This window comes from Numenius arquata, chromosome 31 (genome assembly GCF_964106895.1).
Source record: "Numenius arquata chromosome 31, bNumArq3.hap1.1, whole genome shotgun sequence".
In the NCBI taxonomy this organism is placed as follows: domain Eukaryota; kingdom Metazoa; phylum Chordata; class Aves; order Charadriiformes; family Scolopacidae; genus Numenius; species Numenius arquata.
The window spans coordinates 1,294,052-1,314,027 of record NC_133606.1 but is presented as its reverse complement, the minus strand read 5'-3'; the positions used below and the strand labels follow the sequence as shown (position 1 = coordinate 1,314,027).

At 61.0% G+C, this 19,976-nt stretch overlaps 3 protein-coding genes across 3 annotated transcripts; 1 reads left to right on the top strand and 2 right to left on the bottom strand.

Annotated features, from left to right (window-relative positions):
• Positions 1–248: 248 nt before the first annotated feature.
• On the top strand, positions 249–1,143 carry B3GALT4 (beta-1,3-galactosyltransferase 4; the record flags this gene model as incomplete). Its single annotated transcript, XM_074165083.1, has 1 exon — positions 249–1,143. A coding segment is annotated over one exon (895 nt), but the record flags the coding sequence as incomplete, so codon positions are not given.
• A 700-nt stretch (positions 1,144–1,843) lies between these two features.
• Positions 1,844–6,567, bottom strand: WDR46 (WD repeat domain 46). The gene is given in 16 exon segments (XM_074165085.1): positions 1,844–2,129; positions 2,216–2,317; positions 2,399–2,494; positions 2,835–2,929; positions 3,012–3,159; positions 3,246–3,399; positions 3,493–3,592; positions 4,024–4,090; positions 4,092–4,160; positions 4,246–4,396; positions 4,816–4,920; positions 4,999–5,060; positions 5,165–5,252; positions 5,331–5,443; positions 6,061–6,141; positions 6,451–6,567. Coding segments are annotated over 16 exon segments (1,659 nt in total). The 3' UTR covers positions 1,844–2,018.
• Positions 6,568–15,444: 8,877 nt separating this feature from the next.
• TAP2 (transporter 2, ATP binding cassette subfamily B member) lies at positions 15,445–19,835 on the bottom strand. The gene is made up of 12 exons (XM_074165084.1): positions 19,701–19,835; positions 18,945–19,484; positions 18,740–18,848; positions 18,521–18,651; positions 18,245–18,450; positions 17,018–17,215; positions 16,807–16,935; positions 16,540–16,728; positions 16,275–16,448; positions 16,039–16,198; positions 15,825–15,961; positions 15,445–15,745 (listed from the first exon to the last, which is right to left on the bottom strand). The coding sequence occupies exons 2-12, from the start codon at positions 19,417–19,419 to the stop codon at positions 15,461–15,463; spliced, it is 2,193 nt and encodes a 730-aa protein (XP_074021185.1). The 5' UTR covers positions 19,420–19,484; positions 19,701–19,835; the 3' UTR covers positions 15,445–15,460.
• Positions 19,836–19,976: the final 141 nt, after the last annotated feature.

The following is a 19,976-nucleotide window of genomic DNA, read 5'->3' as shown; positions in this document are numbered from 1 at the left end:
GACGACTGGGGCGGGGGCGAAGTCGAGGAGGGGGGTGTCGGTTGGGGAGAGTTTGCCAACGGCGGGGGGGTCACGGGCCTCGCGGACTGGGGGGGGTGGGGCGCCGTGAAGCGGGGAGGGGTTGGAAGCGGGGGGGGGGGCCGCCGACCGCGGCAGCCCTGCGGACCAGGCGAACCGGGGGGGGGTCGCAAAGGCCGGGGGGGCGGGTGCCGATGCGAGCACCGCCCGTGATGATGTAAGCGCGGCAGCCAACGACGCCTGGCCCCCCGGCGCCCCCTCCCTCCTCCCGCCGCCCCCCCCCCTGCGGCCCGACCCCCCCCCTTCCTGCTGGTGCTGGTGCCCAGCGCCCCCTCCCACGCCGCCCGGCGCCAGGCGGTGCGGGACACCTGGGGGGGGGGCGCACGCACCGCCCCGGGGGGGCTCCCCACCCGCACCATCTTCGTGCTGGGGGTGCCGGGGGCGCCGGCGGAGCAGGCGGCGCTGGGGGCCGAGGCCCGACGCCACGGGGACCTGCTGCAGGGCCCCTTCCCCGACACCTACCCCGGCCTCGGCCGCAAGACGCTGCTGCTGCTGCGCTGGGCGGCCGCCCGCTGCCCCCGCGCCCCCTTCCTCCTCAAGGCCGACGACGACGTCTTCGTTAACCTCCCGGCGCTAACGAGCTACCTGGCGGGGGGGCGGCACCCCCGGCGCCTCTACCTGGGGCGGCTGCACTGGGGGGTGCGCCCCGAGCGGGACCCCGGCGGCCGCCACCACGTCCCCGCCGCCCTCTACCCCGCCGCCGCCTTCCCCCCCTACTGCAGCGGCACCGCCTACGTCCTGTCGCGACAGGCGGTGACGGCGGTGCTGGCGGCCGCCCCCCACGTCCCCATGGTGGCCCCCGAGGACGTCTGGGTGGGTCTCTGCGCCCGCCGGGCCGGCGTGGCCCCCCGCCACTCGGCCCGCATGGGGGGCTCGGCGCGGGTCCCCCCCGACGGCTGCTGCTACGGGGAGGTGATGTTCAGCAGCCACCGGCTGGGCCCCGGGGAGCTGCGGGGGGTCTGGGGGCTGCTGCGGGGGGGCGGGGGGGGGTGCAGCCGGCTGCAGCGAGCGCTGGGGGTGCTGCGGTGCCGGCTGCTGGCTGCCGGCGAGTGGCTCTGGGGGTGACGGGGACACGGCGGGGGTCTGCGGCAGCGATGGGGCACGGCCTGGGGAAGGAGCGACAGCGGGGACAAGGACATGGCACGAGGCTGCGCGTGTTCCAGAGGATCCCACAGCCCTGGGAGGCAGCGTCCCAAAGGATCGGCCCCGTGGCAGCGGGGACAAGGACATGGCAGCAGGAACAGGGACATCACAGTGTGGACAAGGACACGGCGGGGAGCTGCAGCAGCGTCGGGAAGGAGTGGCAGCGGGGACAAGGACATCACACGGCGCTGCGTGCTCAAGGGACTGCAGCGGCCACAGGACGCGGCGTCTGAAAGCAGCAGCCCCAGGGCGGTGGGGACAAGGACATGACAGCGGTGATGAGGGGCTGCAGCGGTGGCAGGACACAGCGTGGGGAAGGAGTGGCAGCGGGGACAAGGCCACGGCCCTGGGCCGCGCGTGTTCCAGAGGATCCCACAGCCCTGGGAGGCAGCGTCCCAAAGGATCAGCCCTGTGGCAGCGGGGACAAGGACATGGCAGGGGGCTGCGTGGGCTCGAGGGGTCGCCGGGACGCAGCGCTGCATTGTCCCCAAGGCCTGGGGCTATGGTGACAAGGACCTCACGTGGCCCTGCCAGTGCCAGCGGGCAATAAACAGCGCAGGGCTGGTGCCACCCACAGTGGCCTTTGGCTTGGGGAGGGGACAATGGGGACTCGAAAGGAAGTGGGAGGGGGCAGGCAGAGAGACTTTAATGGGGGGGGGGGGCTGGGGACACCCATAGGGACACTTGGGGACCCCCAGAGAGGGAGGACACCCATAGGGTGGGGATGGCACACTGGGGACTCCCGGGGGGGGGAGGGCACAGTGAGGACCCCCATTGGGGATCCTACCCCTCCCCAATTACTTCTTGAAGCGGTCGAGGGCCCCACGTTTTGTGGGGGGGGGTGACCCCCCCTTCCTTTTCTCCTTCCTCTCCTTCTCCCGCTGCTCCACACTCTGCCGGATGATGGCCTGCGTGGAAGGAGGAGAAAGTGAGGCAGGCCCCCCCACGCCCCAAAATTATTGTGGGGGCTCAGGGAAGGGTCCCCAACACACACCCGCTGCTCCTCGTGCTGCACCTTCCGCTTGCGGTGCAGGAGGTTGCTGCCCTTCGCCCGCCGCCGCGGCTTGAACTTGCCCTTGGCCTGGGGGTCAAAGCCCTGGCGGGGGACAAGGCAGGGTTAGCAGGGTTGGTCTGTACCCCAAAATCCTGCTCTGGGTGGGTGCATCCCTCCCATTACCAGGCGCTGGATCCGTTCCTCCCGTTTCTGCTGCAAACTGGCCGTGTCCACGTGTCCCAGCCGGGCCGGGTCCAGTGTGATCAGCTCCGCTGGGATCTGGGGGGGGGCAAGATGAGGCAAGGTGGGAGGTCAGTAGGTTGCGGGGGTGCGCAGCAGCTACACTTTGCAACAGAGGGATGCAGGAGTTTAAGGGGGGGGGCGGTGTCAGAAGCAGATTTGAGGGGGCAACTACACTTTTGCAGGTGAGCAACAGCTTTTTGGGGGGGCAGCAGCAATTTTAGGAGGGTCAGGAGCTGTTTTGGGGGGGGATCACAAACAGTCCAGGGGGCCAGCAGCAGTTTTTTTGGGGGGGGGGGTCAGCAGTGGTTTGGCGGGAGGCACCTTCATTTTTGTGGAAGGTCAGCTGCAATTTTAGGGCCCCCCAACCCCAAATTACCTTCTCCAGCAGCGCCTTCACCTCCCACTCCTGCCGCTGCCGCCGGCTGCGATAGGGGTTGTTCTCCAACGCGTCAAAATTGGCCTCACCCGCACCTACCCCGGGCAGGAAGGGGGGGAAACAGGTGCGTGGGGGGGTCCAGGAACCCCTGGCACCCTTGGGTGGGGGCCACCCTACCTGGCACCAGGAGGCTGGTGAAGCCGTGGCCGTGGCCGGCGCCCAGGACGTCCTCGAAGGGGCAGAAGCGGAGGCCGTGGGGCGGCCGGGGCGGCCGGTGGCAGAGGTAGAGCTGGGGGGTTGGCTCCTTCCCCACCCCCTTGTACACCTTTTTGAGGGGGGGACACAGGTGCTTTAGGGAGGTCAAAGGGGGGGTGACGGGTTGGGGGGGATCGAGGTGGGGGGGTGTCCCACCTGCAGCAGGTCCCCGCAGGCGGTGGCCAGTAGCCCGCGCTGGCTGAAGGCCAGGTGCCCGGCGCCCTGCGGCAGCACCAGCTCCTGCAGCGCCCGCCACGTCCGCAGGTCGAACACCCGCAGTTTGCGGTCCAGCCCCGCCGTCGCCATGTACCTGGGGGAGGGGGGCAGGGGGGCATAGTGAGGTGACACCCCCCCCAGGATCCCTGGAACTCCCCCCCCCGCCCCCAGCCTCCTCTGTGCTCACGTGCCAGTGGGGTCGACGGCGAGGGCCCGCAGGGCTCCGCGGTGGCACAGGACCCGCGCCAGGGGCTCCGGCACTGAGGGGCTCCACAGCGTCACCGTCCCTGGGGGGGACACAGGTTGGGGAGGGGGACATGCTGGGGACACCACTCCCCCCACCCTCCCAATGGGGAAATACAAACATGTTGGGGATGCACATAGACAGCAGGGACACCCCCAGAGTCGGGGGGGGGATGACAGGATGAGACACATTTGGGACCCCCATAGTATGGAGAGGGGTGATGGGAGACTGGGGACCCCCATACTGGTGGGGGGTGACAACATGATGATACATTGGGGATCCCCATAGCGGGGGCATGTGTGATGGGACACTGGGGACCCCCATAGCGGGACACACACACACACACATTGGGGACCCTTATAGCCGCGGGGGGCGGGGGGGTTTGGGTGGGGAGCCGTTCATCAGGCCATGGTTTGGGTGGGGTTGGGGGCCATGGGCTGCCCCCTCGATGAGAGGGGGAGGGTCGGGTCTCACCGTTGCTGTGGCCCAGGTGGATGACAGCGTTGGCCGGGTTCTGCTCCATGACCCCCAGCCGCCCCCCCCCGCGTGCAGAGTGCGGCCACCTCCTTCCCCACCGTCACGTCCAGGTACTGCAGGAATCCTTGCGCGTTCTGCAGGGACAGAGTAGGGGGGACATCAGGCTGACCCTCCCCCCCACCAAATCGTCCCTCCCACCACCCCCGGGGTGACACGCACCGCGGTGGCCAGCAGGAAGTGGTAGGGCAGGAAGGAGAGGCGCAGGACGCTGGGGAAGCGCTTCAGGCAGTTCAGCTCCAGGCCCTGTGCGTCGTAGACGTGGAGCCACCGGTGCTGGGCCACCGCCAGCAGCGACTCCGTGTGCAGCCACCTGCAGGAACACAGGGACACACGTGTGCTGGCACGGGGAGCAGCGACTCCGCGTGCAGCCACCTGCGGGGACACACATGTGCCAGCATGGGGAGCAGCGACTCCGCGTGCAGCCACATGCAGGGACATGGGGACACACGGATGAGGACACACATGTGGTGGGGCACACAGAGCTCTCTGTGGGGCACATCGGTGATGGGGGGGGGAAGAGTCCCTGAGCACACACCAGGGTTTGCATGCGTGTCCCTGGCTCTGCACACAGGCTACACCGGGGCTTTGCACACACACGTCCCTGGCTCTGCACACGCATTGCACATGCGTGGCCCTGGCTCTGCCCCAGGCTATCCTGGGGCTCCACACACGTGTTGATATGTGTGACCCCGACTCTGCACACGTGTGTCCCTGGGTCCACACACTCACGTTACGTCTGTCACTGTCTCCATCACGTTGAACTCGCACGTCAGTCTCTTCGTTTGCCAGTCCATGGCGGCCACGTGGCCCTGCCGGCCCCCCAGCAGCAAGTGCCTGTGGGACAGGGAGAGGGGGGACAGGAGGTGACGGGGGGGGTGACAAGGGGGTGCGCCCTGGCCCTGCCCCACTCACCGCCCGTTGCGTGTGTAATCCAGCCGGTACGGCCCAAACTGCTCCAGCCGCAGCTCAAAGTGCTGCGGGACAGAGAGGGGGGCATGAGACCCCTGGTTGTGTCAACACCCTCCCAAAATGTCCCCCCCATGTCCCCATGTTCCTCCCTGCCGTGTCCCCACCCCACCTTGGCGGCGCTGGCGATGTCCACGGCCTCGGTGATGTCCCCTTGGGTGACAGTGCAGGTGTCCTCGCCGGGGTCGGGCTCCAGGAAACTGGGGGACATCGAGGGCGGGTGAGGGGACATGGAAGGGGGAATGAGGGGACATCGGGGGGGGGACACGGAGCCTCACCCCGGCTCCTCGGGGAGCAGCAGGTCCAGCCGAGCTGCCTGAGCAGCCGCTGCCTCATCCCGCTGCCCCGACAGCTTCAGGTGCCACCGCAGGCGCTGGCTGTTGGCCCGGGGCTGGGGGGGACACGGGGAAACTGTGAGTTGGAGACCCCCCATATCCCCTCCCCAGGGCCCCTCCAAACCTCTCCCCCAGGATCTCCCCTATCCTCAATAATCCCCTCATCCCCCCAAAACCACCTGGACATCGCCCCCCCCCCCCAAGCAAGTCCTCCTCCTGGAGCCCCCTCCAAAGGGCCCCCCAAGGTCTCCTCCCTCCAAGTACACCCTCCCCCCCCCAGTCCCACACACCCTTTGTGGCCCCCAACTGCCCCCCTCTCCAGCCCTTCCCATGTCTCTCTTCCCCTCCCCAGGCCCCTCAAGTCCTCTCTGTGCCCCCTCCCGTCAGGTTCCAGTCCCTCCCTCTCGTGACCCCCAAGACCCCCCAGCCCTCCCTTGCCCCCTTCCCCCCCAGGTCCTCCTCCCCCTCCACAGGCCCCCCAAGGTGTCCTCTCCCCAAGTCTGCCCCCCCCCCCGTTCCCACTCACCCCTTGTGGCCCCCAACTCCCCTTCCCCCCCAGGAACCCTCCCCAAGGGCCCCACCAATGTCTCACCCCCTCCCCCCCAAGTTCTCTCTGCTCCCCCCCCTTTCTCCTCCGGTCCCGCCTTGGTCTCCCCCTCGACGCCCCCCTCACCGCCTTCTCCTTCGTCCCCCGCAGGAACCGCTTCACCCGGGGCCGGGGCAGCGGGGCCGGGCCGGGGAACGGGTCCTGCCGCTGCGAGAGACGGGCTGGCACCGGGAGAGGCACCGGGACACTCCCAGTACCGGCAAACCTCCCCCGTACAGAGACACACTCCCCCCCCCCCCGAGTACCGGCACACACAGTCCCGGTACCGAGACACACACTCAGTCCCGGTACCGAGACACCCTCCCCCCTCTACCGAGACACACACACACCCAGTACCGTGTGTCTCCCGTTACCGAAACACCCTCTCCCTCCCCCGATACCGAGACAGACAGACACAGACACACCCCCCAGCCCCCTCCGCCAGTACCGAGGCGCCGGCGCCCCCCTCCACCCTACCCCGGACACGCCGTTGCTCTCCCCGCCATGGCTGGCGGCCGCGGGGCCCGGCCCGGCTCGGTGCCGCTGAGGCAGGGAGCGGGACCGGGACCGCCGGCCGCTCGCCGCAGCCGCCATGCTACCGCCACGTGCTATCCCCGCCCGCCCTTTCCGGCGCCGTCACCAATCAGAAAGCGGGAAGGGCAACGGCGACCAATCAGAGCGCAGTAGTGCGGCGGAAAGGGGCGAGGCCGGTGCCGCCATGTTGGTGTAGGGCAGGCCAGGCGCGGGGCGGTGCGGCGGCGCCATGTTGGTTGAGGGCGGCGGGGCGGCCATGTTGGTTGAGGGCACGGCGGCTTGACTCTCAAAACCACCTTTTTTCACTCTCACCAAAAATTCCGTCTCTGGCCCCGCGGGCCTCCAGGACGCCAGAAGCGCCCGTCAGGCCTTTGGAAGTTACATGCTTCCAGCACTCTTCCAAAACTCCAGAAAACGGTTAACAGTGAAGCACAAAAATACATGAATATTACAAGAACAAGGCGCCGTGGCACAGAAGGCACTGGGCCTTCAGTCGGTGGCTTTGGGCCGCCTCGGCTTTATTCGACGTCTGGTGCCAGGTGGCAATTCCCAAATGTAGCACCCCTTACCGGGGACATTCACCCAGTATTTATACACAAAGAATTCTCATTATTCCGCCTCCCTAATCCATAATTCTACCTGGGCTGACACCTTCATTAGTGTCACCCAAGAGCCCCTTTTGCACACGCGTGTTAAATTTGGCAGCGTTGGCAAAACACTCCTGCGCAGGCGTGAGCTCCTCGGTGGCCGTTTGGGTGAGGATACCCTTCTTCACATCATCCTTTGAAGGTCTGGAGTCATCTCAGGACAATGAAAGTTTGCTGTAAGTTTGACAGCTGCTTGAGGAGGATCAGGATGTTCCTTGGAGTAGCCCCAGCTCTCCAGAGCAGATCATCTTGAGCGCCATTACGAGCTGTATAATGGACAGGGGGATCAGGCCTAGTCAGCATGGGTTTATGAAAGGCAGGTCCTGCCTGATGAACCTGATCTCCTTCTATGACAAGACGACCCAATTATTGGATGAGGGAAAGGCTGTGGATATTGTCTACCTAGATTTTGAAAAGCATTTGACACTGTTCCCCATAGAATTCTCCTGGAAAAACTGGCTGCTGATGGCCTGGATGGGCATATGATCTGCTGGATCAAGCACTGGCTGGATGGACAGTCCCAAAGAGTGGTGGTCAATGGAGTTAAATCCAGCTGGCGGCCGGTCACAAGTGGTGTTCCCCAGGCCTCAGTGTTGGGACCATTTCTGTTTAACATCTTTATTGATGATCTTGATAAGGACATAGAGTGTAAGTAAGTTCGCAGATGACACCAAGTTAAGCGGGAGTGTTGATGTGCATGAGGACAGGGAGGCTCTCCAGAGAGACTTGGATAGATTGGACCGATGGGCCAACGTAAATGTTACGAGCTTCAACAAGGCCAAGTGCCAGGTCCTGCACTTCGGCCACAGCAACCCCATGCATCGCTACAGGCTTGGGGAAGTGTGGCTGGAGCTGCCCCAAGGAAAAGGACCTGGGGGTTCTAATTGACAAGAAGCTGAACGTGAGCCGGCAGTGTGCCCAGGTGGCCAAGAAAGCCAATGGCATCCTGGCTTGTGTTAGAAATAGTGTGACCAGCAGGAGTAGGGAGGTGATTGTGCCCCTGTACTCAGCACTGGTGAGGCCACACCTGGAGTATTGTGTCCGGTTTTGGGCACCTCAATCCAAGAGAGATGTCGAGGTGCTGGAGCGAGTGCAGAGGAGGGCAACGAAGCTGGTGAAGGGCCTGGAAAACAAATCCTATGAAGAGCGGTTGAAGGAGCTGGGACTGTTTAGTTTGAGGCAGAGGAGGCTGAGGGGAGACCTCATCACTCTCTACAACTACTTGAAAGGACATTGTAGAGAGGTTGGTGCTGGTCTCTTCTCACAGGTAATTAGCGATAGAACAAGAGGGAACAGCTTCAGGCTGCAACAGGGTAGGTTTAGACTGGACATTAGGAAACCATTCTTCACAGAAAGAGTGGTCAGACACTGGAAAGGGCTGCCCAGGGAGGTGGTTGAGTCACCATGCCTGAATGTGTTTGAGTCATTTAGATGTGGTGTTGGGGGATATGGTGTAGGGGAGAACTTCGTAGAGTAGGGCTGATGGTTGGACTCGATGATCCCAAGGGTCTTTTCCAACCTGAATGATTCTATGATTCTATGATTTTCTCACACAGTAAGAAGCTCAGTAATTAACTATTTCCTCACACAGTGAGAAGCTCAGTAGGAAGCAAACAACATTTTAGTTCACACATGGTTCTAAACAAAGCAGAGGCCTGTCTTTGGTAACAGGGGAAGAGGGAGTTGGGGGGTGTGTGTGTCTGTGTGTGTTATGATAGGGTCTCCTGGAGCTCTGCATCCCAGAAAGTGGGATCCATTCCCTGCTGTGCAGTGGCCGCTCTCACGCTCTGGGATGAGACATGGGTTGTTATTATTATTTGGGATTATTAGGGAATTGAGCCCAAGGCCGGGTGCCCGGTGCTTTCCCACAAACCCAGCACCCCCATCAGAACTCTCTGCTCGATTTTCATACACATTTTACAACATCGTTATGAGTGTCTCCTGCCTATGTTTGATTGGTTAGAAATTTATGTATGATTACACCATCACGTTACAGCTACCGCACATCCTTGAGGGAAGGGTCTTCCCCTGGGCAAAGGTCTTCTTGATCTCTGGGTGTGATCTTCAGTGTTATAAATAAGGTGGTTGAGCTTAAGACACTTAAGAATTTTCACTCTCCTGCCAAATTGACTGAACTTCTCCAAACGGGCAGATTAGTACCATCCTCCAGGTCCATCTGCTGGATGTGCCCCCTCAAGAATGATACAACACTTGTTCCCTTCCATTAAGAGTGATTTTCATGAACTCACGCTTGATAGATCCAAGGATGGAGCCCTCATTATCCGTGGGAATATGCATAAGGCCTTTCAACGCTAATTACTGATAACGATTCCAGGATGTGCTTTAGAAACACCACCAGCAGAGACCTCCCTGCGCTGGAGGTGGTGTTGTGGGGTCTCCAGAGGTCACACCTTGATTAAGGTGGAGATTTTGTCCCTGGGCAGGGGGTGGCCGGAGCTCGTCCGCACCATGGATTGGGGTTGTGAAGGGGCTGCGGTGACTATGGGATGGTGGAGCTTGGGATGCTAAGAACATGAGGGGTGACAAGCAAGGTCAGGAGAGCAATTTGACTTCTTCAAAGATCTGCTTGGAAGAATCCTTTGGGATAAGGTCCTGGAGGGAAGGGTGTTTCCAAAATGGTTTTCCTTGGGTTTTATTTCTCTTCCAGTTCGTGTGTGGGTAAGGGACAGAAGGCAGCAGAAAGTGGCACTGGCTCAAACCCCCAGTTTGGTCTCATCTCTTCTCACAGCAAACCCGCTTGAATGGGTGAAGTTACTCTTGGCCAAGTTCTCTTGCACAGGTCTTCGAAGCCATCTTTTCCTTGGAGCTTTCTAATGGGAGGGGGAGAGGGGGGCAAGAAAACTGGTTGTTGTTCAGGGATGAGCTCCTCCAAGGATTCTGGCCAGTATCAGCCGTAGTGTGGCCAGCAGGACTGGGCCAGTGACCATCCCCCTGTACTGCGCACTGGTGAGGCCCAACCTCGAATGCTGGTCCAGTTCTAGGTGCCTCACAACAAGAGGGACATTGAGGGGCTGGAGCGGGTCCAGAGAAGAGCAACGGAGCTGATGAGGAGTCTGGAGACCAAGGAGAAGGGTCTGGAGAACTTCTGAGGAACAGCCGAGGGAGCTGGGGGTGTTCAGTCTGGAGAAGAGGAGGCTGAGGGGAGACCTCCTTCCTCTTTCCAACTCCCTGAAAGGAGGGTATAGCCAGGGGGGGTCAGTCTCTTCTCCCAAGGAACAGGTGATGGGATGAGAGGAGGCGGCCTCAAGTTGCGCCAGGGGAAGTTTAGGATGGATATTGGGAAAAATTCCCTCACTGAAAGGGTTGTCAAGCATTGGAACAGGCTGCCCAGGGCAGTGGTGGAGTCACCATCCTTGAAGGGATTTAAAAGCTGGGCAGATGTGGTGCTGAGGGACATGGCTCAGTGGTAACTTGGTGGTCCTGGGTTAACGGTTGGACTTGACGATCTTAAAAGTCTTTTCCAACCATAACAGTTCTGTGATTCTAAGGTCAAGAGAGGTCCAGCCCAAAGAGCGGGAGGTCAGGCAGCAATGCCAGGAGGGCTGCGGGGATGGGCAAAGAGCTCCTGGCCCAACTCAGACCCAAAGGGAAGAGTCCAGAGGGTCAAAGGGACAATGGGTGACGGGGAGGAACCCAGAGACACCGCCCCAGCATCGAGGAATGACGTCAGGAAAGCCAAAGATGAGGGACGTCAAAGATACCAACAAGGGCTTCTGTAAGGACATGGTGATGAAAGGAAGACCGGGGAAAGTGTGACCCTGCTGCTGAATGGGATGGCTGCAGGAAGGGTCCCCTCAGGGGTGGCTTCTGGCACAGAGCACCCCAGAGTGAGGGGCCCTCTAGTGAACAGTAGGGGGGCCCTGCCTCCAGCCAGGAGGAGGAGAGGCATAATTGAGGATGGTCTGTGGATTCGATGTCCTGGCACATCAGAACCACAAAAGTAGAGGGCCCTGGTGGACACGGGTGCACAGGGCACACTAACACCATCGAATCCGCGAGGAGCAGAGCCCATCACTATTCCTGGAGTGACAGGGGGTGTCAAGAGCCGGCTGTGATGGAGGCTGAAGTGAGCCTAACTGGGAGTAAATGGGAAAAGCTCCCCGTTGTGACTGGCCCGGACGCTCTGTGCATTCTTGGCATAGATTCCCTCAGGAAAGGGTATTTTAAGGACCTGAGCGGGTAGCAGTAGGTGTTTGGTGGAGCAGCGGTGGAGATGGAGGAAGCTGTGCAACTGTCTACTTTGCCTGGGCTGTCAGAGGACCTTTCCATTGTGGGGCTGCTGAGGGTTGAGGAAAAAAAGGTGCCCACTGCTACTGCAACAGCGCACTGGTGACAATACCACACTAATCGCGATCCTTTGCTCCTGTGAGACCCCTGAAAGAAAGAAGCAGGAGAGATGTCACCCCAGCTCCAGGCCTTCTCAAGGAATGGAGCATCTCAAACACAAGTCAATAAATAATGCAGGCCTGGTGCTCAAAGAACCGACAAGGCAAACGCTTTGCTTACTCAGGCGCCTGGGAAGCTGTGGGAGGATTCCCTTGTGGAGACAAGACAGCTCTGCCACTTGTGTAGTAAGCTTGTTAGTTCTCTGTTGTTGAGGCCATCGTGTCCAATGAGAGACCTTTGCCTCATTATCCACGAAATGCAGATGAAAGTGCACACCCCTGCATATGCTAATGAAGATTATAGAGGTCATGCTAAACACATATGACTATAGCTCTTGTCCCCCCGCCCAAATCCTGCTACGCGTCACCTGGGGGCAGGGGGGACAGAAACCTGAGATGAGGCTGCCCTGTGGCAGCTGGGGCAAGAGGTGCTAATTAGGCAAACATAAAGGGGGAAAATAAGTGCCCCTAGAGAAGAAGATTGTGCCTGAAAAGACTTTTGCCTGAAGATGATTGTTCCCTGGGGACACACAGAAGAGCACTCTTACACCCATTGTTGGCTGGCCCAGCACTGGAACTAGGACTGGTGACCTCTTTATCTCTCTCTCTCTTGATCTCTCTCTCCTTCTCTTTTTAATTTTTTTCTTTTCTCTTTTTCCTTTTTCTTTTAAAGGAAGTACCACTGGCCGTAATTTGTGGTATACCTGTTGCTAAGTAACGCAATGCATACCTTACCGCTTGCCCTAATTTGCTTTACACCGAACCAATTATTGTGGACCCAGTTACTAATCTAATAAATGTTTGTATACGGACCTTGAGATTCGTCTCACCTTAGTCCGCGCTGCTGGGAATTTGTGAATCTGAGTCGCTCAACCCAGGACAACACCCCAGGACGCGGTCTGCTCTCTTGGCTACCAGGACACTCTATGACACGCTGCTGACTCCTCTTGAGCCGGCTGCCGACCCACACCCCCGTAAATTCAACCGTTTTATGATCGCTGTGGCCAAGACAGCCACCCACCATCCCATCTCCCACCAAGTCCTCTATTCACAAAGAACAAGTCCAGGGAGCCACCTCTCCTTGCTGGGTCACTGAGTACTTGTGACAAGAAGTCATCTTCCATAAACTGCAGGAATCTCCCAGCCCTGCTCGTCACAGCAGTAGGGCATTCCCAGCTGATGTTGGGGATGTTGAAGTCTCCCATAATGATGAGGGCGATCGATGCAGAGATTTCTCCTCATTGTCTGTGGAATAGCTCATGGGTGCTGTTATCCTGGCTGGGCAATGGGTGGTGGACACCTGCTGCGCCATCTGCTTTGTCTTCCATCCTCTAATCCCCACCCAGAGGCTCTCAACTGCATCCCGAAGTGTAAGTGCTCTGCAGCCAAACCTCTCCCTTTCATACAGTGCAACTCCTCCACCGCACCTGCCCTGCCTACCCCTTCTGAAGAGCTGATAGCCCTCCATGCCAGCACTCCAGGCATGTCTCCTGCTCTAAGACCAGGCAAAGGGACATGGAGACGGTGGTCTCCTGCCCTGAGGCCACAGAGAGTGGTGCTGAGGAGAAGGTCTCATAGTCTGAGGCCATGCAGATAGACACTGAGAAGGTGTCCTGCTGTGATGCAATACAGTCACTGAGAAGAAGGTCTCCAACTGAAGGCCCCAAAACTGGGCACTGAGAAGAAGGTTTTGTGCCTTGAGGCAACGCAGACGGGCTCTGAGGTCTCTGTGGTCATGCTTCATGAGGTCATTAAGCTTGAGAAGTGGGCATGTGTGAACCTCATGGGGTTCAACAAGGCCAAGTGCAGGGTCCTGCACCTGGGTCGTGGCAAGGTCAAAGTTATCCTCCCCCTCTACTCTGCCCTGGGGAGGCCACATCCAGAGCACTGTGTCCAGTTCTGGGCTCCCCAGTTCAAGAAGGACAGGGAACTGCTGGAGAGGGTACAGCAGAGGGCTACAAAGATGATGAGGGGCCTGGAGCATCTCTCTGATGAGGAAAGGCTGAGGGACTTGGGTCTTTTTAGTCTGGAGAAGAGAAGACTGAGGGGGGATCAGATCAACGCCTATAAATACTTAAAGGGTGGGTGTCAGGAGGATGGGGCTGGTCTTTTTTCAGTGGTGCCCAGGGACAGGACAAGAGGAAATGGGCACAAACTTGAATGTGAGAAGTTCCACCTAAACATGAGGAGAAACTTCTTTACTTTGAGGGTGACAGAGCCCTGGAACAGGCTGCCCAGGGAGGTGGTCTGCCCAGGGAGGTGGTGGAGTCTCCTTCTCTGGAGACATTCAAAACCCACCTGGACAAGTTCCTGTGCAACCTGCTCTAGGTGGACCTGCTCTGGCAGGGGGTTGGGGTAGATGATCTCCAGAGGTCCCTTCCAACCCCATGTGATTCTGTGATTGTAACCCTGGTATCAGCCCAGGCTGGGGATGGAGAGCAGCCCTGCCAAGAATGATTTGGGGATACTGGTGAGTGAAAGCTGTATATGGGCCAGCAATGTGCACTGGCACCCCAGCTCCCTGGGCTGTGTCCCCAGCAGCGTGGCCAACAGGGTGAGGGGGGGAATTCTGCCCCCCTGCTCAGCTCTGGGGAGACTCCCCTGCAGTGCTGCCTCCAGCTCTGGGGCCACCAACAGCAGGACATGGACCTCTTGGAGCGGGGCCAGAGGAAGCCACGGAGATGCTGTGAGGACAGGCTGAGAGAGTTGGGGGGTTCAGCCTGGAGAAGAGAAGGCTCCGAGGAGACCTTAGAGCCCCTTCCAGTCCCTAAAGGGGCTCCAGGAAAGCTGGGGAGGGACTCTGGATCAGGGAGTAGAGCGATATGATGAGGGTAATGGTTTTAAATTCGAAGAAGGGAGATTTTGAAGAGATCTCAGGAAGAAATTATTTGCTGTGAGGGTGGCGAGACCCTGGCCCCGGTTGCCCACAGAAGCTGTGGGTACCCTATGCCTGGAGGGGTTCAAGGCCAGGTTGGACGGGGCCTGGAGCAACGTGGTCTGGTGGGAGGGGAGGTGTCCCTGCCCAGGGCAGGCGGTGGGACTGGATGATCTCTAAGGGCCCTTCCAACCCAAACCGTTCTATTATTCTTTCTCACCTTGAGCACTCCCAATGAAGGAGCATCCACAACTTCTCTGGGCAGTCTGGTCCAGTCACTCACCACCCTCCTTGTAAACCATTTCTAATGTCCAATCTCGATCTCCCTCTTCCAATTTCAGACCATGGCCTGAGTCCTGTCACTGCAGGCCGTGGTAAAAAGTCTCTCTCCATCCCTTTTCCTTTGCGGGAAGCCACAGAAGTCAAAGCCACCCAGCTGGCCCTAGAGAAATGTGCCCTGAGAAATGTGGCCAGTGCCCTGTCTCCATACTGACTTGTTGAGGGTGGCCAATGCCCTATGGGGGGTGGCTACTGGGATGGTCGCAGAGGTAACCCCCTCTGGGCTGGACCTTCCTGCCTGGGTAGAGTCCATCATGTAGATGTCCATGAGCCATGTCCCTGGAGAATATCAACGCAAGTAGATGGTTTTAGGTGGCTATAGACCTGGACCAGGAACGTTGTCAGGAGCTGTCACACCTCGGCGGCCCATGGGATAGTGGGGTAGAGCCACCATATACAGGTGGGCTTGTGACAGTGGGGTGGACCTGACGCCTGCAGCAATCGCACAGGTCCTTCATCAACGTGAGTGATGTGCTGGAATCGAGTGAAGCTTCTCAGGTATAAAGGATGGTGGCGAGGAGGAGAATGGCAGATTAATGATATCACACCGAGGTCAGCGCCAAGCGCTTCCCATGGCAGCGGTGACAATGAATGCGTGGCTTTGATGCCCAAGACCATGCAGCTGGGCCAGGCAGTTCCCCCTGACCCCTCTAACTCAGCCAGCTCCTCTCCAAAGCAATTCGGCTTTATTTTGTACAAATCTCGCTCCCAAAGGGACCAGCCCCTGGGGCAGGAGCCGGCCCCTGCTCCCTGCAGCCCATCCCTGGGGTCTCTGGCTGCCCCGCGCTGGGGGAACGCTGCAGCAGGCGGCTGTAGGGCCCATGGCAGCTCCGCAACTGGGCAGGCGTCCCCGTCTCGACCACAGCGCCGCGTTCCAGCACCACAACACGGTCGGCCGCCTCCAGCATCCGTGGGCAGTGGGTGATGAGCAGCACCGTCCTGGTCCCCCCGCTCCGCATCCACTGCTGCAGCTGCAGGAGATGCCAACACCCATCACAAGCTACTGTGGGGCTTGGACCCCCCTACATCCCAGCACCTCCTGCTGCTCACCGCTGCCTCGCCGTCCCCGTCCAAGGCACTGGTGGCTTCATCAAGGATGAGGACAGTGGGTCGCCGCAGCAGGGCCCGGGCAATGGCGATGCACTGCTTCTCCCCAGCCGAGAGCTGCCCCCCCTTCTCCCCAACATCTGCAGAACAAAAGGACAGGGTCTGAGCAGGACAGGGGTGCCTGGGTCCCCTTCCCACCAGCCTCCCTGGTACTCACCAGTGTCAAAACCCCGGTCCAGTGCTGAGATGAAGCCCAGGGCGCCGGCAGCAGCAGCGGCCGCCATCACCTCCTCCTCCCCGCAGCCCTCCAGCCCAAAGATGATGTTGTCCCGGATGGTGCCAGAGAAAAGCACTGGCTCCTGCCCCACCAACACCACCTGTCCCCAGGCGCAGGCTGAGACCAGGCACCACTCAGCACAGTTGTGCTGACCGCCTGCCCGCTACTGTCCTCACCTGGCGGTGGAGGTACTGGTGCTCATAGTCACGCAGAGGCACCCCGTCCAGCAGCACCTCCCCGGCATCGGGCTCGTAGAATCGCTCCAGCAGTGCCGCGCAGGTGCTTTTCCCGCTGCCATTGAGTCCCGCCAATGCCGTCACCTCACCGGGGTGCAGCTCAAAGGAGACGTCCTGGGTAGGGGGGAGAGCAGGATGTGGTAGTGGTGGTGGGTGCTCAGGGACACCCCTGTCCCTTCTTGGGGATGCAGACCCCTGGCTCTACCTGCAGGACAAGGTGGTCGGGTCGCATGGGGTAGGCAAAGGAGACGTGCTGGAAGGCGATGTGGCCCTGCAGTGTGGCAGGCACCCGTATGCCCCTGGTGTCCCCAGTGGGTTCCTGGTCCAGGTACTTCAAGATCTTGCGACCGGCTGCTGCTTTGCTGAGCAGGTCGCCATGGCCAAACACCAGTGCCTGTGTGGGGCAGAGGCGATGGCACCGGGGACAGGGACAGATCAACATGGTGTAGGGGGACACATCGTGTGGTCTCACCTGCACGTAACGGCCAACTTTACCCTGGTAGAGGAGGAAGGTGACAAGGTCGCCGGCAGTGATGGTCCCCTCACGAAGCTGCTGGTGCCCGCGGCAGAGCACCAGCACCTGCACAGCCAGCTGCAGTGCCTGCAGGGACAGGGGTCAGTGGGTTGTAGGGGGGGACAACAGGGACACCTGGACACCAGGGTCTCTCCTGTGCCCGCCTCACCCTCTCAATGAGGAGGAAGAGCGCCCTCTCCACATCTATCTGGTCCTTCAGCCCCAGCATCTCAGCCACTGCCCGGCTGTGGCGGCGCTCCTCCTCCTCCTCCCCAGCGAAGGTTCGCACTGTCTCGATGGAGGAGACGGCCTCCTGCACCACCGCTGCTGTCTTGGCCGTGGCGTCCAGCATGGCTCGCTGCAGTGCCTGGATGGGGGCAGCCGGATTCAGCACCCGTGGGGTGGCAATAGGAAATCCCCACTGGCCTGGCCCTGTCTATCCCCTCCCCACCAGCCCCAAAGCTCTGTCCCCCCACTCCAAAGTCCCCATTTCACCATCTCCATCCCTGACAATCCCATCCTGTCCCCGCTGACCCCCATCCCACCATCCCCTTCCCACCGCTCCCATCCTGTCCACAAGGTCCCATCCTGTGTCGCCATCCCACCCCTTTGTCCCCACCCCACCATCCCATTCTCACTGTCCCACTCTGTCCTGTTCCATTCATTCCAGTCCCCCCCATTTCCACTTTGCTGTCCCCATTCCCACCACCTCATGCCATTCCCATCCCATCTCCTTGTCCTCACCCCACCATCTTGTCCCCACGACTCTCATTATCCCACCGCACCATCCTCATCCTGCCACCACCATTCCTATTCCCACCATCTCATTCCTCTGATCCTCACCCCCTCCTCACTGTCCCTCTTCCATCCCCACTCCCACCATTCTGTCCCCCTGCTTCCCATCCCATCCCCACCATTCCATCCAATCCTCAGCATTGTCTTTGCCACCATCTCGTCCCCCTGGTCTCCATCCCACTATTCCGTCCCTACCATTCCATCCTGTCCCAATCCTGCTATCCCAACCCATTCCATCCCCACCGTACCATCTCCCTGATCCCATTACCACCATCCCATTTCCCTGGTCCCCATCCTGCCATTCCGTCCCCACTGTCCCATCCAGTCCCCACCATTCCAACCCCCACCATCTCATCTGCCTGGTCCCCGCTGCCTACCTCATCCCCACTGCTCCATTCCATCCCTATTCCCACTATCCCCTCTCCCTGGTCCGCATCCCACCATCCCATTCCCACTGTCCCATCCCATTCTTTCCCCATTCACATCATCCCATCTCCCTGGTCTTCATCCCACCATCCCATCCTATCTCCCTGATCCCCTTCCCACCATTCCCATTCCCACCATCCCATCCCCTTGGTCTCCATCCTGTCCCCATCATCACCTGGTATCGGGCGTCATAGACCTTGCGAGCGGTGATGGTGAGGGGCACCTCCAGCAGTGCCAGCAGTGCCAGGTGGGGTGACAGCCCCACCATGAAGCCACCCAACCCCAACACCATTGCCAAACTCCTCAATGCTATGTTGATGCTGCTCGGCACCGCCTGGCACAGCAAGGGCACGTCTTTGGCCAATCGGGCGGAGAGCTCAGCTGTGGGGATGGGGAGGGGTCAGTGGTGGGGCTGGGGGTCCTGGGGTGGGGTGATGGGGACCTCCCCTACCTGCTGGCGTCTCCTGGAAGAAGGTGAGATCCTGGCGCACCAAGCGGGAGAAGAGCTGGTGACGGGTGCTCAGTTTGAGCCGGGCTTGCGCGAAAGTGAAGAGACCCCCGCGGCAGCCGGCAAACAGCGAGCTGGGGGGGGAACATGGACACAGGGACCCTCCGTCAGCTTGGCCATGGGGGACAGACAGACGGAGAATGGGGACAAGGGGACCCCCACCTGCCCAAATCGGCGGCGAGGACCAGGCTGATGGTGAAGATGGTGAGTCTGTCACCGCGCCGGACAGCATCCAGGGCTTTGCCGGTGCAATACGGCCCCGCGGTCTCACCTGGATGGGCACCAGTGGAGGGGGGGGGGGTCAGGACAGGGGGCAACAGCGGCAACGCCAGGGCTTTCCTCCACCACCACGTCCACCATCACTCACCCAGCACAGCTAATGCCAGGAAGAGGAAGGCACCACTGAGGACAGGCCACTCGGCCCATGCCAATGCCAACAGCTGCCCCACGGCCACCGGTGCCTCAGTGCCGGTGGCCACGCCAGGCGCTGGAGCGGCCCAAGCCAGCAGCGCCGCAGTGGTGGCACCATGGGTCAAGGCCAACCAATGGGGCACGGCTGTGGCCAGCAGCGCTGGGGCGGCACCGTGCGGCACCAGGAGGCTCCGGAGGGTGAGGAAGGTGGCAGGCGTGAGGCTGAGGACGACAGCAGCTCCCTGGGAAGCCCCCGGTGCCAGTAGCCGCTTGGCCACTGTGAATGCCAGCAGCCGCAGGCTGGCTTCCAGCCAGGTGGCTATGAGGCCCAACCAGGCCAGCGCCGGGGCCAGCCTGGCCAGCGCCGCCAGCAGCACCACGTCAACCAGGAGCAGGAGGCAGGCCAGGCGGACAGCAGGGAGCAGCGCCATGGCTGGGTGCTCACCAGTAAAGACCAGTGCTCCCAGTGCAGCTCCCCTGGACGGTACTTGGCACCCTAGGGAAGTCACCAGTCAACAACAGTACTCCCAGTTCAGGCTCCCAGTCCTAATCTGGACTCCCAAGACCCCACCCGGCACCCTAGGGAACTCACCAGTCAACACCAGTGCTCCAAGTCCAGCTCCCTCGGCTCCCCTCGACCCCACCCGGCACCCTGAAGCACACACCAATGCTCCCAGGACAGCCTCCCAGTAGCCCCAGTCGTTCCCGGTGCCTCCCAGCACGGTCCCGCCGCGCTGCTTTCACTTTCGGGGCCCCGCCCCTCCCCGCCCTCGGCCCCGCCCCTCCCCGCCCTCGGCCCCGCCCCTCCCCGCCCTCGGCCCCGCCCCGCCGCTCCAAACTGCTCCAGCTCGATCTGCCCGGCAACTGGTGACGCCGCCCTCCCGGCCAATCAGCACCGTCCGCCCGGCTCCTGCCCCTCTCGGACCCCCCCATCTTCCAGAGACCCCCGGGGGATGGGGACCCCCGGGGATCCCCCAGCCGTTCCCGG